General features: G+C 43.7%; 1 protein-coding gene across 2 annotated transcripts; it reads left to right on the top strand.

Annotated features, from left to right (window-relative positions):
* Positions 1-642: 642 nt before the first annotated feature.
* On the top strand, positions 643-23,588 carry sh3d19 (SH3 domain containing 19). Of its 2 annotated transcripts, none has more exons than XM_024405775.2 (21): positions 643-966; positions 1,196-1,288; positions 9,321-9,360; positions 11,280-11,320; positions 11,689-11,728; positions 12,150-12,285; positions 12,670-12,829; positions 13,043-14,161; positions 16,187-16,297; positions 16,787-16,896; positions 17,618-17,658; positions 17,784-18,012; positions 18,781-18,849; positions 19,052-19,198; positions 19,642-19,714; positions 20,147-20,277; positions 20,837-21,125; positions 21,767-21,813; positions 22,000-22,186; positions 22,667-22,776; positions 22,873-23,588. In XM_024405775.2, exons 2-21 carry the CDS (start codon positions 1,219-1,221, stop codon positions 22,981-22,983), a joined length of 3,261 nt encoding a protein of 1,086 aa, XP_024261543.1. In that variant the 5' UTR covers positions 643-966; positions 1,196-1,218; the 3' UTR covers positions 22,984-23,588. The 2 variants fall into 2 exon arrangements, with proteins under 2 accessions (XP_024261543.1, XP_024261542.1); XM_024405774.2 differs by having other exon boundaries at positions 644-966; positions 12,649-12,829.
* Positions 23,589-23,769: the final 181 nt, after the last annotated feature.

Below are 23,769 nucleotides of genomic sequence, written 5' to 3'. Positions count from 1 at the left end.
AATAGATGAGAAACACCCAAAATAGGATTCAAAATACTACCTCAGCCATTTGATTTCCTAGATGCAATGGTAGGCTATACTGTAATAGAGAGAGAATTAAATGTATGTGCTTTTTTGTCTATGCTTCACAATAGATATACAACTCAGTCTTTATGTTTTTACTCATGACTCAAAACAAACTATCATCGTCAAACAAACGGTCACAGGGGCTGGTTGTGGTGAGTCAGACCATTCTGCTGTAAATGAGTGGTCTTTACTGGCTAACTGTTCTTTGTCTAACAAGATAATACCTGTGGAACTACCATGCCCCAAGGAGACGAAGTGGGAGACTGTCTTGTCTTCACCCGAGTCGGGTGCGAGTCACACACTGGTGGTGCAACAGGTTGGGAGGGAAGTGTTCATACAGTATGGAATTCAGATTACCTTGAAGAGAAAAATATACATTTGTATATTTAATCATTACTTTTAACTTAAATAACTACATTTGTTTTTACACAACTCAACCCAGTTAGTAGGCTAATATGTAAAGTAGTATGGTGCCTTTTCATTTGTATGTGCTTCAACACCAACAAAAAACAGCTCCTGCCTGTGTCTGCAAGCCGTAACATGTATTGAATGACAGGTGAACTAGCATCATCACTATGGGCGGCCGTCTGGGTATCTATGGGCAAATAGCTGTGCTTTGGATGTTGTTTAAAAAAAATGTTTTATGGATAACATTTTACCCAATACGCACAAGAGAACACTGTGACCACTCACTCCGTTAGGCTACAATTCTTTGTGTTCGGGTCGCAGTGGTTTTACTCAGACAATGTGGTGAGGAGAGAAACTTTTGTTGCGGTCTGTCAACTCCACTCCACGGTTCTCAATTCCGGGGCACACATCTCCATTTGTGATACCACTTTTGCCAGACAATTCAGTGCCTGTTGTTGACATTCGGGTCGGGCTACCGTCGGTGCGGACAAGGTAGGGAGCTATAGCTTAACTACCCCTCATATTCTACAAAATTACATTAACACAAACACCGTTGTAGAAAGTTATACTCTGTGGCCGGGGTAGGCCTAATTCGGGTTTGCTCAACTCATAAAGACCCAACTTTACGCACCAGCCGAGACTGTTTACAAGGCAAATTAATTTCCCACCTCAGTCAATAGTTCTTCTAATGACACGGTTCTAATTTGCCGGAAATTACCAGGCGCCGCAGTGTTCTTATCTCGCATGGCTGAAGCCAGAAGAGAAGAGGAGGCGGAGGAGTTGAGGGATATACGGAACCGAAATCAAGCAACAGGTATGTCCACTTGTCAACAATCTATCGGGAAGGTCAACCTCGTGTAATTTTGATACAGCTTCTCCTGAAGTAGGCTACATGTGTTTGACACTTTGGGGCAATATAATTTCAAAACGTGGACTTTTACCTTTTAACCCATGAACATGACAACTTGGAACGGTGTTCCATCATGAAACATATGGTTAAGTGTGTAGGAAATTATACAATTTAGCTGAAAATAGAATTCATATAACTTATTGTTGTTGTGAAGCAAATGTTATGCAATTCTACAAATTGTTCAATTCCATTGAGCTGAGATCTTTTTTGTTGCAGTTTTGAAGCTAAATTCCAGAAATTCTATGCATTTTGCCATGGCTAATGCTGTGTTCCTCTGCTCAAACATAACAAAATCAATGGGCATGTGCTAGCATGGCTAACTGTTCTTGTAGACTTCCAGTCATTGCACTAACACTAGTTAGCATTGGCTCGTAAAACTACCTTCGACTTCCTTCATACTTGGTGCAGAGACATGCAATGGTATCAACGATTGTATTCTGTTGCGGCTAGCGATTTTCCTAAAATAATAATTGTTCACATTAAAAAAAATTCAAGAAGTATCTATATATTAAAAATAATAATAATAATAATAATAATAATAGTACGCAAACCCGAGTTTGAAAACCCTTGCTCTCTCACTTCTCTCATTTCTTCTAGCAACAAATCAGTTTCTCGTGCTATATAGAAACAAACCCTAGTTCTGTTCTGCACCATTACAGTATCCAGCTGCTATGGTTGACACAATGCTCTCACTGCATCATTCAGTGAAAGGATACTTTTATACAGCAGCTGGTAGCAACTACCTGTGTGTATCAGATACAGCAGTCAGTAAACAGTGCTACAACCACAAGGAAATGGTCTGGAAAACCCTGAAACTCTGTCAGCCAGACAGGAATGATTGACACAACAAATTGTACATGTCCCGACACTTAAAATATTACTCATCTCATGCCAGACAAGCTGTGTCATTTGGTTGCTGTGTTGCTGGAAATGCATCTGGAAAACCACTGGCACTTGGCAGACTGGTTGATCCTATTCATTTTGGCTCTGTATATTTTTACTTTTGTCATTTTATTTCCTGGTGAAATCACTTCTAAAATGTATTAATATTCATATCTCTTATACCACACAATCTTCATGTAGATCAAGATAAAGGGTTGTAAATGAATACATGTCTATAGGCTTTATCCTGGGCTTCCTGATGGGCCACCCCCAGGTTGTAAGAGTTGACAACAACACGTCTGCCAAGGCTGATCCTTAACACTGGGGCCCCTCAGGGGTGTGTACTTAGTCCCCTCCTGTATTCCCTGTTCACCCACGGCTGCGTGGCCAAACACGACTCCAACACCATCATTAAGTTTGCTTATCGACACATTGGTAGGCCTGATCACCGACAATGATGAGGCGGTCTATAGGGAGGAGGTCAGAGAACTGGCAGTGTGGTGCCAGGACAACAACCTCTCCGTCAATGGGAGCAAGAGAAAGGAGCTGATCGTGGACTACAGGAAAAGGCAGGCCATATAGGCCCCCATTAACATTGACGGGGCTGTAGTAGAGCGGGTCAAGAGGTTCAAGTTTCTTGGTGTCCACATCACCAACGATCTATCATGGTCCAAACATACCAAGACAGTCGTGAAGAGGGCAAGACAAAAGCTTTTCTCCCTCAAGAGACTGAAAAGATTTGGCATGGGTCCCCAGATCCTCAAGGTTCTACAGCTGCACCATCTGGAGCATCCTGACCGGTTGCATCACCGCCTGGTATGGTAACTGCTCGGCATCTGACCGTAAGGCGCTACAGAGGGTAGTGCGTACGGCCCAGTACATCACTGGAGCCAAGCTTCCTGCCATCCAGGACCTACATAATAGGCGGTGTCAGAGGAATGCCCATAAAATTGTCAGAGACTCCAGTCACCCCAGTTGTAGACTGTTTTCTCTGCTACCACACGGAGCGCCAAGTCTAGGACCAAAAGGCTCCTCAACAGCCTCTACCCCCAACCCATTAGGCTGCTGAATAATTCATAAAAATCACCACCAGACAATTTACATTTATTTTACCTCTATTTAACTAGGCAAGTCAGTTAAGAACAAATTCTTATTTTCAATGACGGCCTAGGAACAGTGGGTTAACTGCCTGTTCAGGGGCAGAATGACAGATTTGTACCTTGTGAGCTCAGGGTTTGAACTTGCAACCTTCCGGTTACTGGTCCAACGCTCTAACCACCAGGCTACCCTTATGCCCCGGGTAGCCTAGTAGTAAGCATTTCACGGTAAAGTCTACACTTGTATTCGGCGCACTTGGCAAATAAAGTTTGATTTGATTTTAGTCATTGTGTTTGGTTGACTATTTTACATTTCAATGGCTGTTGGTATATTGAACTTTCCCTCACCTTTGAATTCTGGTTCTAAACATGGTTCTATGCCGAGCAATTTCCAATCTAACAATGTGTTTGGATCCATAGAATGGTTAGACCTTCCTAGTGTAGTTAGTGGAGAATTAAGCAGCAACACCTGTTGAGCAAACACCTGACTTCCCAGTAAAGACACACCCCACCCCACCCAACGCAAGCCTCCATGCCCAGTGTGTTAGTTCAGTCCTGGGTTAACTGCATCTGTCTGTATGGGGAGATCAGGCTGATCCTATGGGCAGGTGGGTTGACTGTGTAGAGAGTGATGGAACAGGAACTGTTGTCTTGTAACTTGATAATGGTGCCAACTGCCAACTCTACTGCACATGTGTGTAGGCTAGCTAGGCTATATCATATGAAGTCACAAGCTGAGAATAGCCAATTAAGGCTTCAGTGTACAGTATATGCTTGTCACTTTTTAAGAGTAATGTACAATTTCTCATATGACTCGTATGCCATGCACCGTATGGTGCCATATGTTGTCATTGATGATTACGTTGTGCATACTGTCCTTCATTGGCATTTTCAATTGGCCAAAGTTTAATCTCCTTGCGTTGAGCAAGATCTCCGTTAGACTGTCATCTCCCCCTAACATCCATGGATGACTCCTCTTTGACACCACCTAATCATGTCTTGACTTGAGTCATGTTAAGAATCAGCTCCTGACACTGTGTTATTCATAGGTGACATGATCATGTCTGTCTCCTCTTGTCTGTTTTTCATGCAAGGATAGAGCGCTCCACATTCACAATGTTATGCTTTTATAGTCGTCGTAGACATATCTGTTCCACTTTGACTGTTTATTATATCAAGCAGTGTGTGTGTGTGTGTGTGTATATGTGTATATATATATATATAACTTAGACTCCCTCATCTCTGTCTCTCTCACCCTCAGGTGGCTCTAGGAGTATGGAGGAGGAGAAATTCATATTTTGTCTTCCTTTGAAGAATTGTGTCTCCCTTAGCTGAGGCTTATCACTTAATACAAATCCAACCATCATTAGTATTTTGCAATTAAACTGACTATTTCCAAAAAGGCATATTAGATTTTAATTGACTCGTCCCGTTGTAAAATATTAGCTTCCCCACTCGACGTCGACAAATTCATAACTTATCAATTTGACTCCACATGGAGGCAGCCTAATGACAGCTGTGAAATAACTATTTTCTTTTGTGTGATGAAAAGGCTCTCAAATATTAATGTGGAGCCTGTTTCCCTTGTAGCAAATGAGATGTACATATTAATGTACTGTAGAGCCTCAAGAGAGAAAAGAGATGTGCAGTGCACAAAAGCTGGTATATCACCCAGAATGCTTCACTCTTTCTTTTTTTTGTTTTTTTGATTAAAGATAATAATGATAAATTGGGGGGGTTGTGTGCAAAACAAGTATGAAAGTGTATACACCCACTACTGTATTTCGCTCTGCATGAGAGCGTCTGCTAAATTAATACAATTTAAACAAATGTATTTCTGCCAGATAGTTTATCATTGATTAACATAATAAAAAGATGTTCAATAATTGACACACAATATTGACTTGGTTCCTTATTTCTACTGGCTAGTCCAACGGACCTGTCTGGTCCACGGGTTTGACTGCCTACAGAACATCTCTCAGAACTGACCCACAATGGCTCTGGATTGGACACGGTTAATGTGCAGCTGTTGCGTTCACCCATCAACCCACTTACCCAGCCATTAACCCCCAGCCCACCCTAAATCATTTGAAACACTCCCCTTTGAGAAAGTATAGGGAAGACTTTGATTCTACCCTATGGGGACATCCGTGTCTGTTCTGCCTGTGTGGGAAGTAGGATCCAAGGATATGAAAACCCCTGGAAGTCTTATGGGGTTCTGGGAAGACGCAGAGATTCCTGCGCTGTATAAATAAACCTAGAATATGAGAGATCACGTTCCTGAACATGCCATGTTACCGGGGTCGGGATATAGAGGAAGATGCTTCTTTATGGATTGACTAGGGATGGGAACTAGCTCCTTGTCTCCACACTGCTGTGCCTTCATAGTCTAGCCCCACCCTCCATGGGATGTAACCTTACTTCTGACCTCTCTGGTTGGTTTGAAGTCCTGGGCCTAGCTTGCATATTAAGAGGCTTTTTTTTCTAAACTCCCTCTTACCACTTGTTCTTTACAGAGTGCTGCCCCAGTTCTGAGTGATGTTAGCATGTGTCATAGTGAGTTGTTTTGTTGTGTTTCTGTATGGGTTCCCTTCAATGGTTATTATTGTAGCTTGTCTTTTAGCAAGCAAATCAGCTTTAAAACCATATCTTTGTTTCTTTTCTCTTTAATGAGTTAGACAGTTGTTTTGCATCCTCTCTTGTTTTGTTGCTTCTTTTTTGGTGTTAAAAATGATATTTATTTCATATTCAATAGGCTATTAATCTTATTTTTATTTATTCATTTATTGTGTCTTTGTCCATAACCTGTCATGGGATATTTACTATTAAAAGCCCTCTGAAGGAGGAGTCCATGACCTGGCAAATGTCTCTCTCCCACCACTCCGAGAAAGAGGGTTGAGCCTCTTCACTAAGCCAGCAATAATAAGTATCTAATGAAAGTACTTCTATGGATGGAGTGCTTTTCTGCCTGGTTTCCACAGCTATATCTTATCTAAAATAAAAAGTGAAAGTGTGTTTCATAATGGTCGCAATTCTAGAAAAGAGGATATGTTATGGCTCAGTTGGTGGAGAATGGCGCTTGCAACACCAGGGTTGTGGGTTCGACTCCCATGGGCGGACCAGTACGAAAAAGTATGTACTCACTACTGTAAGTCGCTTTGGATAAGAACGTCTGCTAAATTACTAAAATGATGTGGCACTGTGTCCGGATGTACTATCTATGATGGATTGGAATAGAGTAACAGTTGACTTCACCTTCTAATCCAGCAAAACATAGTCCCACAGTATGCCAAGGTTTTTAATATGTAGCCTACTTCCTAACACTAACGTAGATCGATGACCAAACAATAAAGCTATGCATGTTTCCAGAGCAGGGAGTGGTGCTACAATGGGGAAATCCAAGGATCTGGCCAACAGAGATGTAGCGTCAGAATGGGTGTGCCCACCATTAACACCCTGCCAATAGGGAAGACGGACAGAAAGACACACAGTATTGTGCTCTCTCTGACAGAGGAAGACATGTTGATTTGATTCTGTTAGATAAACACAGGTTTTGGGCTGGAACAAACCCAGAACAACCCCTATAATAACATAAATATGCACTCAATGACCTAGTTCAGTTGGTAACAAGCAACGCCAGAAGAAATCCTGGCATATTTGTATTTTGTGTGAACTGTGCCTTTTAAAGATCAAAGCAGAGGGTCATTTTGTTTGTAGTGTTCCATCAAACCTTTTCAGTAGAGCAAGAGAGTGACAGTAGAGTGGTACTTCCTGAATGGCCACATTCCATTTGATCACATTGGCCAAGTCAACACACCAGCCAGTAGGGCGAGAGAGAGAGAGACCCCTCCCTTTCTCTGTTGTCATTTGTGGTCATGGAGTTTGTTTCTTTACACAGCAACACACAGCATGGAAAAGTAGGGAGGGACATGAAGGAAATAATACACACCATTTTGGGGGACATTTGTGAAATGTGTTTAAAACGTTAACAGGTAGGAGCATCTCTTGTTGCTATGTTTCGCTGTGAGATTATGTTGTCAGTACAATTCACAGTAGGTTATAGACAATACTTTCAGCAGGGATTGCACTGTATTCCATGTTGAATATGGAAAATCCACTAGATATTGAATCCTATTCATTGTTCCATTGCACTTGCCTTTGATCAGTGTATATATATGGCATTGTATCTACCGGTATGTAAATGTCAAACGATTTCCTTGTGGAAAACCTCTCTCCATTCTGTCTTTGTTTACCTGCCTCAGTTACATTTGACAATCTCTCACAGACCAAAGTGCAAATAAATGTGTGAAAATGTCTCTGAGGATTTGATTCACTAACAAACTGTTACTTCCTTTAACCTTTTTTTTGTTTGTTTCATAGTGAGGTAAAATGTTACATTTCCATTTGAGTCGTAGCAGACACCCCTTTCCAGAGCGACTTACAGTTTGTGCGTTCATCTTCAGATAGCTAGGTGGGACAGCCACATAAGCCACAGGCATAGAAAGTACATTTTTCCTCAAAGTAGCTTTCAGTAGAGTCCGTAACATAAGTTTGAGGCAGTAGCATATAGCAGATGGCAAGTGTGGTGTTAGACATTGTAACAGTATTATACTGGTTGTAAGAGAATGAGGCGATGGCGTCAGGTCCTTAGCAGGATGCTAACAAAAAGGAGCATCAAAATATTAAGATGGCCTAATGCATGATTTTTAACACAAAGGGATTCTAATATTCTCATATGACCTATTCAAGTGTATTGTATGACTTTGAACCTGTGATCACTGATGGAGCCGACAGACATGGCAGCTCTGCTTCTAGCTCCTAAGCAATTTTGCAGTATTTTTTTGTTGTTGTTGTTATTGTTGTGTATTGTTAGGTATTACTGTGCTGTTGGAGCTAGGAACACAAGCATTTCACTACACCCATAATAACATCTGTTAAATATGTGTATGTGACCAATCAAATTTGATTTGCCTTGAATTGATCCCACTTCAGAGACAAAAAAGGGTTGGCTACGATATAGTGGTACTGTGATTATTAGGCCTCAATCATACACGCTTTGGAGAATTACAAGATGAATATCTAGCCATTGATCAGAATCTCAAATACATACAGCTAACATATCTTAAATCTGACGACATAACTTTGGAATGATATCTGTTCAGTATCTTTTTTGAAGATTTCATATATGGAAATAAGACATGACACATTTATGACAAGTTATGACACCTGTACAGCATGTCCTGGGTGAATGCTCACTCCATCTGAAATGTGGTTTGTCTAGAAGGCTTTTGTCAACATTTTTCATAGCAGGTTTAGGAGAACCTGAGCAGCAGGTTAGGACATTAACCTAGTTCCCCTAACCTACTACGTTAAGGTTGAGAAAGGGTTAGGGTTAGCTAAAATGCAAAATAATTCCACTTTTTAATGTCAATTTGACAAAAGCTGTATCCCATCTAGACGTGACCCTGAAATGTCAGGCGTCCAGAATAAGCCATTGAATGTGTGAATGAGGGAGAGCTCATTCTAAAATGAGCCATTCTTTCCATACATATTGCTCATGGTCTCCTATTTACATATGATTTTCTTTGAGATTGTAGCTATACAGATCATGGTTCAGAGATAATGTCTGGCTTGATGAAATAAAGATGAGAGCATTAACAAAACAATTTATTTGTGTTTAGAAATGTTTTTTAAAAAAATGCTTTTGCTATTTGCATGTCATTCTTTGTAACTGGTTGATCAAGAACAGACTAGAATGTTGAGCCAGCTGAATGTAGTTGTTCAAGTTTTTGAACAAGAAGGTATGCAAAGCCCATAGTTATTTTGTTCACTTGTCCTGTGTTGTTGTACCTGCAGCTTGCTTTGTTTGTGTACAAAATGAGGGTATTTTCTTAGCTAGAAATTGATCTTTCAAATGTGACCGTTAAAATGAAAACGCTGGTTACTTTTCTTTTCAGATCGAACAGAGAGAAATAAGTCTGAGGCTCTTCATTCCAGGTAAGTTATCCATATCATTGAATTACATATTGGGCATTTTCAATGTGTCTGTCTTGCTCAATACAGAGAAGGAAACGTGTTAATACTGTGATAATGTTGCACGGTCCAGTATAAACACTGGGTTGTTCCAGCTCTACCTAGCCACCTCTGTTGCTCCACGGCGCTGTCAGGACTGCAGTAGCCAGAACACTGTCTCTTTAACAGGCAGCTCTGCTGAGGGAGAGTTGTGAATGGTGCAGTGTAGCAAACAATGCGCTGATCCATCCTCTTTGACGGACGGTTGGACACTGTGTCCACTGTGTCCGAAGGTCAGAGCTTTTTGAATGGGGGACCAAACCACACTGACTCAGTTGTTGACGCCCCCAGAGCCAAGTTGGTTACCGTCCAGGGTTAGGGTCAATTCCATTTCAGTTCAGTAAACTGACTCCAACCCTGTAACCTTTCTTTCACAACATGGTATACCCTACCTAGATACCTCTTTAAAACTCAGCACCTTTTCAATGTCTTCCAATCCAGGGTATTGACACAGAAGGAGGCTGGTGGGAGTTTCCAGATGTTTGATACGTCAATTTATTCCATTCCAGCCATTACAATGAGCCCGTCCTTCTATAGCTCCTCCCACCAGCCTCCTCTGTTAAAATACAGCAAACGTCAATGTGTTCCAATACAAACCTTTTGTTGATCAACTATTGGACGTTTAACCTCTCTATTGTTCTATTTGTTTATGGTCTTAGCTACAAGTCCTAATTATCCACGTAGTGCGGGGGTGTTGCTGTCTTCCTCTCCAGATGGTTTACATCACATCTCCAGTTCAGTTAATGAGGGTCTGTGGGGGTCTGGTCTGGATCCTGTTCGTTAAGCACCATATGCAAACAGAAACCCGGAGGGATCACCTGGAATTGTCCAATAAGACATCTTCGTTTTCTGTCACAAAAATGTTTTAAAACATATTCCATTGTGTGCCCTAATGAACACGACCCCGTTCCGCTGAGACTGTGTAGTTGGCCCTTCTGGGAACATATTCTGGCACAACCTGGGTGCGGTGTCAGCTCCAACACACCACTAGTCAGGAAGTCAGATCAGACCTGGGAATACAGAGCAGCAAGAGGGGTGGTTATATTGCAGAAGTGCACTTTTGGACACCACACTTGGCTTGGTAGATGTATGTGGTGGCCAGAGGAGGAGGGGTTAGACTGGGGGTATTTCTGAGTCATTGTTACAGTACCAGATGGGCGATGCCTAAGGATATTCAGAAGGATATTCAGTGGATTGGATGTGCGTCCTGCTGCGTTTTTAAGGGTTTTCTGGAGAGGGATTGTGGAAAGTTGCAAGCGGGGTTGAACTCTTCAAAGGGCGTGCTTTTTAATGATTGTCCTCTTTCTTGTGCCTGCGTCTCTGGTACTTGGCCCATTCTCACTCTGATTACTGGCGTATAACAGGCGCATGTACCGGAGGTAGGCTCTTCTTTCGGTTGCAGTATGCAGCGGTAGCTGTGTTGTGTGGATTGGAGTTGATGATAGAGTGAGATAGAGGATGTGGCCATCCCAGTGGCAACTGCAGTGCAGAGAGGACCACTGCAGCTAAAGAGGTTCAACCCTGTTGTTATCATCCTTTGGTGTTACTCTGCACTTATTCAGGTCTTTTAAGAGGTAAAAGGGTATATATTATCTCTTTTAATTTATCATATATGAAGCCTAGGATACCTATGGATGACAATTAAATGTTTTCAAATGTCAGGATTATTTGCTGAGTGACAGGTTGGCTTGTGGATAATTAGCACTGTCTGTCCAGTGTCGTAGTCCGGTAGAGTTTGACTGTTGCTAGCATTATACTTTGCTTTCTCAGGTTGTATAAATGTAAGAAATCTTATTGTCCAGTCAAACTCTCCTCTCCTCAATGGTAACTCTTCTCTCTTCCAGCCAAGGACCTCTGTCCTCAATACGAGCTGCCATCAAGCGAAGTGAGTTTCTCATTGTGGAGTTTGTCCATTATTTGGTATATTCTCATACTTTTATAATGTACCTAGCGTGATTAAAGTCTGGCTATAGCAGAGGAGGCTGGTGGGATGAACTTTAGGAGGATGGGCTCATTATAATGGCTAGAATGGAACGGAGTCAAACATGTGGTTTCCATACATTGATGTGTTTGACTCTGCTCCGTATATTCCATTCCAATGTGCCCATCCTCCTAGAGCTCCTCCCACCAGCCTCCTCTGGTATATAGCTATTGTACAGGATTGAATCCCCCAAGTATTTTTTTTGAATGTCTCGTTCAATTCATTGCATATCAGATTGAAAGAGATGAATTTCCTATAATTTTCTCCCACAGCGAGAACTAGCACGCAAAGTGAACAGACCAGAGACAGAAGGTAAACAGAGGAGTTTCATAATACTTCATGGTCTGTCTGTAGCTCTCTGATTGAATACAGTTCTACTCTCATTATTCCAAAAATCAAACCCCAAATGCTTCAAGGTAAAGTGCACCGTGGCACAGAACTTGTGCTCTACAGTGCAAAACACATTTTTCATTTGAAACATACTGATATTAATGTTGACTTACAGTCCTCGACTCAACTGGTGAATAACCATTAAAGAAAGTAATATGGTCTATAAAATGGCATATTAACAAAAACACATATGGTGCTCAAAAAGCTATATAATGATTTATGACAAACGATGGCTACATAAGGCTTTCTGTCAACATAAGACAAGTGTCAACAGTCCGTTGCATGTCAGGTTTGGTTGAGGCAGTCTACTGTATTGTGCGTAATGGACTTGTTTGTCTTTCAGACGTCCAGAGATCACCATCCTGTCAGCCGAGCCGCTCGCTGCCAACAGCTGGTTCCCAGGGGCTTCTGGGGGATTTACGGCAGCCCCGCCTCCCTCACAACCCACCTGGGGAGGGAGCATCCAATCAGATACCCAGGTACTGTTTATTTAACTAACATCAGCCTCTAATACTAGGGGAGACAGCAGGGTGTGTGTTCTTGGCCTGTTCACAGTTTGGGTGTGTTCTGCATGGATTTGAACTTTTACCAATTTAACCTTACCATGTTCCTGTGTCTTTCACAGTTTTTAGTGTAATGTTTGAGATGATGAACTACTTTCAAAGAAAACATAATTTGGCAGTGAAACAAGCACGGCAGGTTCTGCATGTTGTGCTACTAAAGGACGTCAATGTAGGACGGTAGCAAGCTTGCATGTAGAACACAAGTTATAATAATCACACCGCTACACATTTGCTTGGTCAACGTGTGTGTGTGTGTGTGTGTGTGTGTGTGTGTCTTAGCCACCGCCATCTTATGACCAGGTGATCAAGGAGAAGACCCAGGAGACCATTGTCACGCCGACCGCCGCCCCCCGGAGATCCACGACCATCGCCACGCAGACCGACCCTGTGGAGGACGACACCGCCGCTGGCCCAGAATGCACTGCATCCTCACAGCCAATCGAGAAGAGACAGTCTACAGGTGAGGCTTGTGAGAATGAGAGTGATGATTACAGATGGGTTAGCTGACAACGTCACGAAAACTCTATAGTTGGCAAATATCATATATTTGTATTACCATGACTAAAACAATGTAATGTCACTTTTTAGACAAAGTTATCATTTGTTTTTTTTTATACATCTATGTGGTGTGAGTATAGGCTAAATGTATTGTTTATAATCTCTTCCTTTTCAGTGAAAATAAAGCCAAAAAAGCCACCAAGGCCATACTTACCCAAGCCTTTACAAAGTGACTCTACCACTGCAACAGCTGTATCTGATTCTGGTCTTATCCAAGTAGACACCACTAACACTAAGAACCAAACTGACCCCAAGTCAGCCGCAGCCCAACCCAGCCCTAGAGATTCCAGCTGTGCAATCCCAAACACCCAGTCTCTTTCTCCATCTGTCTCCGTACAATTGGATGGGCCAATAAAACCTTCCAAACCCAGCACTATCACTACGTTCTTAGAACCTACAGTCCTAGTAGACACTGAACGTCCCATCCCGCTTCCTCGTTCCAAATCCTGCAAACAGACAATCACAGAGGAGGTCAAAGTTCAGACTCTGGTCAGGCTCAGTAACAGTGGTTCCAGCTCTGTAGATGACACAGCAGTCGATGCTCCTCCCTCGGGGAAGTACCTACAGGAACTATTAGATGTGTTTTGTCCCGTGGACCAATGTGACCAGAACACTAGTGACGCTAGTGACAATCAGACGCCAACTGACGGGAGCGACCAAAGCGAGGAAGGTGACGAGGACGGTGACATGGCCGCCCTTCACAGCCAACGTAACATCCGGGCCCGGATCCAGGCCTTTGAGAGCCAGGAGGGCGATGGGGAACCAGAGTTCAAACAACCAGGGCCTCTACCCAGGAACACGCACCTCAAACCCCCTGTGATTTCAGCCAAACCAGCCCCAGCCCTTGCCCCCAAGCCCTCAATCAAGAAGCCCAGTAATGGCAATAACTACCAGGGGGCAATCTCCATTTTCTCCACTCCCTTTATTCCTTCCATCCCAACCCCAGCACCCAGACCCATGCTCCACAGAAAACCCAGTATAGTCCCAGAACCAAAAGAACCAGAACCAGAGGCTCCACCCCCCGCCAAGACAGCCATCCTTTCCCGGTCGCGGCTCTCCATAGCGGCCAGAGCCAAGAACCTCTTCCCCCAAGAGGAGGATGAACCCAGGTTGGTACCTCCTATCTCTCCAGAGAAGCCTCGCAAGGAGCCGCTGGGCCTCAACCTCAACAACCACAACTCAGCCTCCATCACCACCACAGAGGCAGTGAATGAATACATGGACAACCCCACGAGTAAGTACAGCAGCATGCATTTCACCACTGACTTAACTGGTCAACTTAGTAGTATAAGTGTTCTAAGTATAGTTAAAACACATATAAGCTCATTTATAACCTCTTTATCGACACTACTTTTCAAAAAACGTCACTAACCTGCAGTTTTTAATTTTTAAAAATGTATTTAACCTTTATTTAACCAGGTAGGCCAGTTGAGAACAAGTTCTCATTTACAACTGCGACCTGGCCAAGATAAAGCGAAGCAGTGCGACAAAAACAACAACACAGAGTTACACATGGAATAAACAAACGTACAGTCAATAACACAATAGAAAAATCTATGTACAGGCAATAAATAGGCCATAGTGGCAAAATAACTAGAATTTAGTATTAACACTGGAGTGATAGATGTGCAGATGATGATGTGCAAGTAGAGATACTGGGGTGCAAAGAGCAAAAATAAATAACAATATGGGGATGAGGTAGTTGGGTGGGCTATTTACAGATGGGCTGTATACAGGTGCAGTGATCGGTAAGCTGCTCTGACAGCTGATGCTTAAAGTTAGTGAGGGAGATGTAAGTCTCCAGCTTCAATGATTTTTGCAATTCGTTCCAGTCATTGGCAGCGGAGAACTGGAAGGAAAGGCGGCCAAAGTAGGAGTTGGCTTTGGGGATGACCAGTGAAATATACCTGCTGGAGCGCGTGCTACGTGTGGGTGTTGCTATGGTGACCAGTGAGTTGAGATAAGGCAGGGCTTTACCTAGCAGAGACTTATAGATGATCTGGAGCCAGTGGGTTTGGTGACCAGCCAACGAGAGCATACAGGTCGCAGTGGTGGGTAGTATATGAGGCTTTGGTAACAAAACGGATGGCACTGTGATTGACTACATCAAATTTGCTGAGTGTAGTGTTGGAAGCTATTTTGTAAATGACATCGCCGAAGTCAAGGATCGGTAGGATAGTCAGTTTTACGAGGGTATGTTTGGCAGCGTGAGTGAAGAAGGCTTTGTTTCCGAAATAGGAAGTCGATTCTAGATATCAATTTGGGTTGGAGATGGAAGGAGAGTTCACAGTGTAACCAGACACCTAGGTATTTGTAGTTGTCCACATATTCTAAGTCAGAACCGTCCAGAGTAGTGAAGCTACTCAGCGATCGGTTGAAAAGCATGCATTTAGTTTTACTAGCATTTAAGAGCAGCTGGAGGCCACGGAAGGAGTGTTGTATGGCATTGAAGCTTGTCTGGAGGTTTGTTAACACAGTGTCCAAAGAAGGGCCAGAAGTATACAGAATGGTGTCGTCTGCGTAGAGGTGGATCAGAGAATCACCAGCAGTAAGAGCGACATCATTGATATGTACAGAGAAAAGAGTCGGCCCGAGAATTGAACCCTGTGGCACCCCCATAGAGACTGCCAGAGGTCCGGACAACAGGCCCTCCGATTTGATACACTGAATTCGATCTGAGAAGTAGTTGGTGAACCAGGTGAGGCAGTCATTTGAGACACCAAGGCTGTTGAGTCTGCTGATAAGAATGCGATGATTGACAGAGTCGAAAGCCTTGGCCAGGTCGATGAAGACGGCTGCACAGTACTGTCTTTTATCGATGGCAGTTATGATATCATTTTGGACATTGAGTGTGGCTGAGGTGCACCCATGACCAGCTCGGAAACCAGATTGCGTAGTGGAGAAGGTACGGTGGGATTCGAAATGGTCGGTAATCTGTTTGCTAACTTGGCTTTCGAAAATTTTAGAAGGATGAATATAGGTCTATAACAGTTTGGGTCTAGAGTGTCTCCCCCTTTGAAGAGGGGGATGACCGCGGCAGCTTTCCAATCTTTAGGGATCTCAGACGATACGAAAGAGAGGTTGAACAGGCTAGTAATAGGGGTGCAACAATTGCGGCGGATAATTTTAGAAAGAGAGGGTCCAGATTGGCATTAAAGATTTTAAACATTGCTTAGAATTTGTCATATAGTCCTAATGCAGGACCTATATGTTGACAAAAATTGATGAGTCAACACTGGCCGTCTCTGTCTCTCTCCAGACTATATCCCAGTGAACCCTGTGCGTAGTGATGCGGGCGGCGGCGGCTCCTTCAGCAGACAGACTGTAACCAGAAGACCCACCACCATTAGAGTGCCCAGTAAAGGAAACCGTGAGTCTAGTCCTCCTGCTCTACTCTCTGAGTAGTGAGTTATGTGGCTCCATATCCACATATGTATGACCTTATATAAAGGTCCTCTGATCTCCATCTGGGTCTACCCAAGATAAAACATTTTGACATAACCTAATGATGGATTAGATGCTGTTGATTTCTTTTTGCTGGCGAGCCATTTTCTCAAACAAACTGTAGGTGTGGATGTTTGAATGTGTGTGTCTGTGCTTTGGTGTCTTAGTGAGTGTGTACAGTCGACTCCTGATAAGTGAGTCAGTTAATCCGAATTTCAATACTTTATTTACTTTGACAGGTAGTTTGAGTATGTGCATGTTCCACCTCAGAGCAATTCATTCATGGCAACACCAAGCCATTGAATAAAAATACAAATGTCCCAAACCTTTGCATGGATTAAGAGTTGACTGTATGGTTTGTACAGTTTACAGTACAGTGTGTCCAGTCTAAAACGTTGACTGTTTTCTCTCTCAGTGTTCGATGGGACTTTGGACAACCCTCCTCTCCCTGCACAGAAGCCTGTAGGGTCACTGCCACCCCCCGTGACCCGTAAACAAAGCATCTCAACCCGCTTCCCCTTCCAGGTAAGTGCTACCACCTTCCTTCCCCATATACTTCTCCAACAGAAGCACTATTGATCTACAGTAGGCTACCTAGCTTCTCTTCCACTACTAGAAAACAGGAAGTACAAGAGAATACTGACATAGTTCTTCCTCCACACCACCGCAATACTGCACTCTCTCTGGGGAAGCCAGAGCCAGTCAATAGCTCCCGGCCCGGCTAGGCTATGACATAACTGGGCTTTTGTGCAGCAAGAAGGCTTAGCTAAAAGGACATAAAAAGTCAGTGTTATATTGTATTTTTCTTCAGCGTCACTCACGATTATCTAGTGTCAGTTCATTCATGTTGGCCTGAAAACCAGCCCTGTCAGAAGCAGTGCTAAACTAGCCTGACAAACCAGGCTTTTACCTGGCCACCACCAACATTCACCTCCACCTGTGGTTCTCAACCGCAGACCACACAAAGGGGCCAGTGTAGTGTGAACAATGAATGACTAGTAGTGGCTAAGGAAGGGCACATTTGAGCAGTCATTGGTTGCTAGTTACTGAGTGCTGCAAAGGTAGTAGGCGTAGGAAGTCTGTTTTGTTCAGGGGAGGTCATTCAATCCCATGTGGTGTTAAATGTGATCTGGGAGAGATTAGAGAAGTACCCTGGTTGTCATCAATTCACATCTGTTTCTAGACTGCCACGTTGCTTCCTTGAACATAATAGTAACAACCTTTTTTCTGTTGATTTGAACTGTAGGAGTCCTTTGATTCTGAGCCCATACCGGGCCTCCCTCCTCGGTCAGTAACATCACATCATGGGTCATTTTAGGGGATAAAGAGGGGTAAAGATCCATTGATAACATTAGATACAGTCCTAGACACATGGCTTTAATTAACTTCATACTGCTGTTGATCTCTTCCAGGCCTGGTGGAGCTAAGGTCCTCCCTCCTCGCCCACCTCCAGCAAAAGTAGGCCCAGGAAGGCCACCCCCGCCCCGGATAAATGGTCCACGTCAATCCCTCTCCACCCGTAGAGCACCAGCTTCATCAGCAGCTCCATCACCCAAGCAGCCCCAGGCTCAGAAGCCCAAGAAGGGACCTGTGCTTCCCCCCAGGCCCAACCCTGGCCATCGTCTCTACAACCAATACACGGTGAGAGCTTAGAGTTCCCACCCCGCTTTGTTGCTGCCCCCGGGGCAGCCTGCTCTGCCCCCAAGGCAGCCTGCTCTGCCCCTGCTGTCCCTGAGGCAGTCTGCTCTGCCCCTGCTGTCCCTGAGGCAGTCTGCTCGGCCCCAGGCAGTCTGCTCTGTGGCTGCCCCCGAGGCTGCCTGCTCTGCCCCTGCTGCCCCCGAGGCAGCCTGCTCTGCCCCTGCTGCCCCCGAGGCAGCCTGCTCTGCCCCTGCTGCCCCCGAGGCAGTCTGCTCTGTTGCTGCCCCCAAGGCAGCCTGCTCTGCCCCTGCTGCCCCCGAGGCAGTCTGCTCTGTTGCTGCCCCCAAGGCAGCCTGCTCTGCCCCTGCTGCCCCTGAGGCAGCCTGCTCTGCCCCTGCTGCCCCCGAGGCAGCCTGCTCTGCCCCTGCTGCCCCCGAGGCAGCCTGCTCTGCCCCTGCTGCCCCCGAGGCAGTCTGCTCTGTTGCTGCCCCCAGCCCCCGAGGCAGCCTGCTCTGCCCCTGCTGCCCCTGAGGCAGCCTGCTCTGCCCCCAAGGCAGCCTGCTCTGCCCCTGCTGCCCCTGAGGCATCCTGCTCTGCCCCTGCTGCCCCCGAGGCAGTCTGCTCTGCCCCAGGCAGCCTGCTCAGCCGCTCCCGAGGCAGACCCATGGTGGATTTCAGTGGAACTGTTGTGTACTGTAGTTGTGGCAAGTGTCACATAGTAAGGCTGTGTATGTTTTCTGAATGTTTTATTTGTCATGTGTGTTTGTCTAGCTTGGACTTCCCCACGGGATAGCAGAGTTTGACTACAGTGGGAGAGACACAGGGGAACTCTCATTCCAGGTAAATCACTGTCTGCATCTGTTGGCGGTTTTGCTCCTAGTATCAACAAGAACATGATATGAGAAAATGTTAATGACTACTGTATTTAAACCTGATTAGATCACTAGTTTTATGGATTTACTTATTTCACCTTACTGTTTTGTAATCAAAAATACAATTTAGTAGAAATTAATATCAAATGCTTCTTGATTTTCTCCCACAGAAAAATGAGTTGCTGCTGCTGATTGAGCAGCTCGACCACAAGACCTTTGAATGTCAAGTGGGAGACATCCGGGGCCGAGTCCAGAAGTCTCACATGAAAGTCATCACTCCTCTCTCCAGTGCCCCAACTAAACCAGCTCTGTCACAAGTAATGTCTTCAACCATTTACAATGAGCTGTCAATCAAAACACGTCTGCCCTCTTACTTTCCAGGCAACTTGCCTACCCCTTATTTTGTTTGGCTACCCCTTATTTTGTTTGGCTATCCCTTATTTTGTTTGGCTATCCCTTATTTTGTTTGGCTATCCCTTATTTTCTTTGGCAACCCCTTATTTTGTTTGGCAACCCCTTATTTTGTTTGGCTACCCCTTATTTTGTTTGGCTACCCCTTATTTCGTTTGGCTACCCCATATCTAGTTTGATTAGCCTATGTTTAGTATATCTAGCAACAATTGGTTTTTAGTTATTTGTAGCCACATAAGAACTTTCATTGTGAACTTGGAGTATTTTTTTAGTTTAGTCTCTAAATCCCTCTTTTGTACGTATTTCTGTAAATTCAACATATACCTGGATGTGTTTTCTCTTCTTACAGGGCGTCAGCACAGTTGGGTATCGTAGAGGCATTAGTGGTCTGCAGGTGCAGGTCCTCCATGACTTCACCCCAGGTACAGAACAGTACCTACTCTGGCACACTGGCCACCACAACACACAACCTAACAGGTCACCTATGTCCTATACTAACAAACACATTGGCTATTGGACTGTACACCATACAATTTTTAAAGTTATTTATTAGATTTTAATCATGTCAAATAAATTCCAATATGGCTGGCATGCTTTTACAGCTGTTTTGAGTTCCCCCAAACATGTCCACACCAAGTAAAGTAACTTTTAGAATCTAGACGAGGCTCACAAAAAAAGTGGTTACAGATTTGAATCACCTCAAATAATTTGCAATATGTCTGGCATGTTTTTATTGCTTAGTTCTGTGTTTCCCTCAGTAATTGATATCCACAAAGTAGAGTTCATGCTAGAGTTTGTGTTGTCAGTTGGTGTCAGCAGTGGGATTTAATTGACATGTGTTGTATCCTATCCAGAGGGTCCAGGGGAGCTGGGTCTGAGGGAGGGGGATGTGTTGACCAATGTGGAGCAGGTGGACAGTGAGTGGTACCGCGGCTCCTGTAGAGGCTCCTCTGGCTTCTTCCCTGTCAGCTATGTCAAAGTTATGGTAAGACTTCAGTCAATGTTTCAGCTATAGAGATAGGGCTGGTTTCCTAGACTCAGATTAAGCCTACTCCTGGGAAAAACCTGTTCAATAAATAGTCTCTATTCAAAGTATTTTGTGTGAGAAACCAGCCCATAAAGTGCTCTATAGGATGTATACAAATGAGCCCAGCTATTTAATGTATTTTGTGTGAGAAACCAGCCCATAAAGTGCTCTATAGGATGTATACAAATGAGTCCAGCTATTTAATGTATTTTGTGTGAGAAACCAGCCCATAAAGTGCTCTATAGGATGTATACAAATGAGTCCAGCTATTTAATGTATTTTGTGTGAGAAACCAGCCCATAAAGCGCTCTATAGGATGTATACAAATGAGTCCAGCTATTTAATGTATTTTGTGTGAGAAACCAGCCCATAAAGTGCTCTATAGGATGTATACAAATGAGTCCAGCTATTTAATGTATTTTGTGTGAGAAACCAGCCCATAAAGTGCTCTATAGGATGTATACAAATGAGTCCAGCTATTTAATGTATTTTGATTATTATTTTTTTCTCTATTTAGTCAAATGCACCAACACCGACCAACGCAAAGAAGGCAAGACCCCCCCCTGCAACAGTCAGTGGACCAAGGTGTGTGGCGCGGTTCGACTTCGAGGGTGAGCAGAGTGACGAGCTAACCTTTTCTGAGGGAGACGTGATTCAGCTAAAGGAGTACATGGAAGAGGAGTGGGCGAGGGGACAGATAGGGGCCCACACTGGAATCTTCCCCATCAACTTTGTGGATATCATAGAAGATCTTCCTCCTCTGCCACAACGACAGCAATCATTCCCCACCAAGATGGCACTACCTGGTAGGACTTTTAATTCAAGGCCTACTTCTTAGCTTGAAATGGAATATATTAAATGACATATCACAGACTGGGCCTTTAAATCATTGAGGAACCTCGGCTTGAGATGTGTGTCCCTATCTTGACATTGTAAACATAATCGGAGAATTGGAGACATTGGAATTTTCCCACGGAAGTTCATGTCTTTCCGGCATACTGTATCTGAGGTCATAGTGTAAGGTCAAAGGTGGCCAGGCCACAAACACAGTGAAATCTTTATTCTTGGCACGGGGAATTTTAGCTGTATCGTCACGTATCCTGTACCCCTATTGCGGTTTGTTCACCAGTACAAAAGGTTTCTCTAGAACTAGTCTACAGTGAACAGCCTCCATCTCTCTCGTAATGTGTAGGCTGACACTTCCCTCTGCGGAATGTATGGAATCTGTGCAACATGTTTATGTTTAAGTCAGGAGCTCTGTGTAAGCCCCTGTACTAAGGCCTTGTTATTAATACGCTACAGCTCACTCTGTGTGCTGCATGTACTTCTCACTGGCTCTAGCAGTGTACTAGTGTACGCCCACACACTCATTCCCCATTCAGTTTTATGTTCAGCAACTGTCAACACAATATGCTTTCTATCTGAATATCGCTACTGCATTTCTCAGGCATGGTTTCTTCAACCAAGACCCAAGAGGCTGCCAAACCCATACAGGTATGGTTCATCTGGTACTGTTACCAGTCTTTACAACACAAACAAACCTCACGATACAGGTGTATGTGTGTCTAGTGTTTGGCCTTAGCTGTAGTCTGGGGTAGCCTAATGACGTCTGTGTGTATATCCAATGATTAATGATTAGAGCTTGTGTATGAGTGTCCACTAACATAACCCTGTCTATAGTCTGGTTCGTCAGGAGTGGAGTGGGCCGTGGCTCTGTATGACTTTGTAGGCCAGGCAGAAGAGGAACTGTCCTTCCAACAGGGAGACCGTATCCTGGTCACACAGCATGTAGACGCCGAGTGGTGCTCTGGAAGGCTTAATGGTAGAGAAGGATTCTTCCCCACAGCCTTCGTAGAGACCAGCTCAGGTAATAATAGGGCATTCTTATGGCGCCATCTTGTGGTAGGAGGTGAAACAAGGTTTTTATTTTTATACTTAAAATATTTATACTTTTTGGTTTATTTCAAATAACTTTGCCGGGGTGATGATTGACACATGACAAAAAACAACTACTGATACATTCAATGTAAAACCTACAGTTTGAATAGGCCTATATACCAGAGGCTGGTGGGAGGAGCTATAGGAGAATGGGCTCATTGTAAAGACTGGAATGGAATAAATGGAACGGAGTCAAACATATGGTTTCTGTATGTTTGATACCGTTCCGTTAATTCCATTCGTCTTTAAAATGAGCCCATCCTCCTATAGCTCCCCCCACCAGCCGCCTCTGATACATACAGATATTCCTGGCCTACTCATAGGGCAGCATAGTAGGACATTTTACTATGAATAAACTCTCATTATAAGAACATTTAAGGTACTGATGATTCCCTTTGTCTCTGTCCAGGCAACTCTCCTGTGTTGGACAGACAGCAGAGTGTGACTAATGGAGAAGGAAGCAGAGGGAAAGCGCTGTTTGACTTCACAGCTGAATGTGATGAGGAGCTCTCACTGAAGGTATTTCTGTCAACATTCAATAGTTAATTACCACAAAAGAGTTAACATTCTGTTTGTACTAGGCTTACAGTATAACCTTCCTTTCTCTTGCTATAGGCGGGGGATATCATCACCAACTTGGAGTCCATTGACGATGAGTGGTTCCTGGGAGAGTTGAGGGGGAAGCGAGCATTGGTGCCTAAAAATTATATGCAAGTGCTGGCATGAGTAATCTACCCTTAACAAAGACACTGGGGCACTACTTTGTGTCTGTGGTTTCATCACGAGTAATGTCTTTTGAACTATGGATATATGAGAACCTGAAAGATAGGAAACTGAATATTCCAAAGTGCCTTTTTGACCCACTGGACTGCTGTAGTTCTCTACTTTGAAGCGTGAAACTAGATTGTCCAGTCAATCTCCCACAGAAAGTTATTGGGTGTCTTTTTGAATGCAACATTGTTTTTTTAATAGTATTTATAACTGTGAAAGGATCACTTTATTTGGATAGTCCATCTGTATGTGGTCATACTATCTGCTGATAAGCAACTGCTTGCGAAGGTTACGGTAAGGTCTGTTAGGATAAGGGTTAAGGTTAGGGCTAGTTGAAATGTTACTGATAGTCCATCTGTTGATGCTCTAGACTATCCAAATAAAGTGTTACCTTTGTATGACGATGCATCTGAGAATGGCTGGATGTAACTTTATTGAACAGGCATTCATATTAAATTCCTGCCACAAAACCCTTACCAGCTTTGTTCTAATCCAGAAATGCAGTATTTAACATGTTGACCACACCATTGCACATTAAATATAGCTGTTGTAGTACAATATTTCCTCACACTATGAATTGTGGTTCTTACAATAATGCATGTATGTAGCCCCCTAAAAGCCTTTTCTGGTGGCTAATTGTGCTCAAATGCTCCGCTGGTTCATGAAATGAAGACTTCGGAAGTCAATGCTCCTTAACAGGGTCATTCATAACGTTGAGGAAAGTGTCAAAAGGTTTGACTT

The sequence above is a fragment of the Oncorhynchus tshawytscha genome, linkage group LG11 (genome assembly GCF_018296145.1).
Source record: "Oncorhynchus tshawytscha isolate Ot180627B linkage group LG11, Otsh_v2.0, whole genome shotgun sequence".
Lineage (NCBI taxonomy): Eukaryota > Metazoa > Chordata > Actinopteri > Salmoniformes > Salmonidae > Oncorhynchus > Oncorhynchus tshawytscha.
This window is presented reverse-complemented; position numbering and strand designations above follow the sequence as displayed.

What these genes read in the sequence shown, in the direction of transcription:
- sh3d19 (XM_024405774.2), top strand. Translation starts at nt 1,219, where the DNA reads ATGGCTGAAGCCAGAAGAGAAGAGGAGGCGGAGGAGTTGAGGGATATA. An exon ending in CAACCCGCTTCCCCTTCCAG is followed by an intron (nt 16,897 to 17,617) that starts GTAAGTGCTACC and finishes TTTGAACTGTAG; the next exon opens with GAGTCCTTTGATTCTGAGCC. An exon ending in ATGAGGAGCTCTCACTGAAG is followed by an intron (nt 22,777 to 22,872) that starts GTATTTCTGTCA and finishes CTCTTGCTATAG; the next exon opens with GCGGGGGATATCATCACCAA.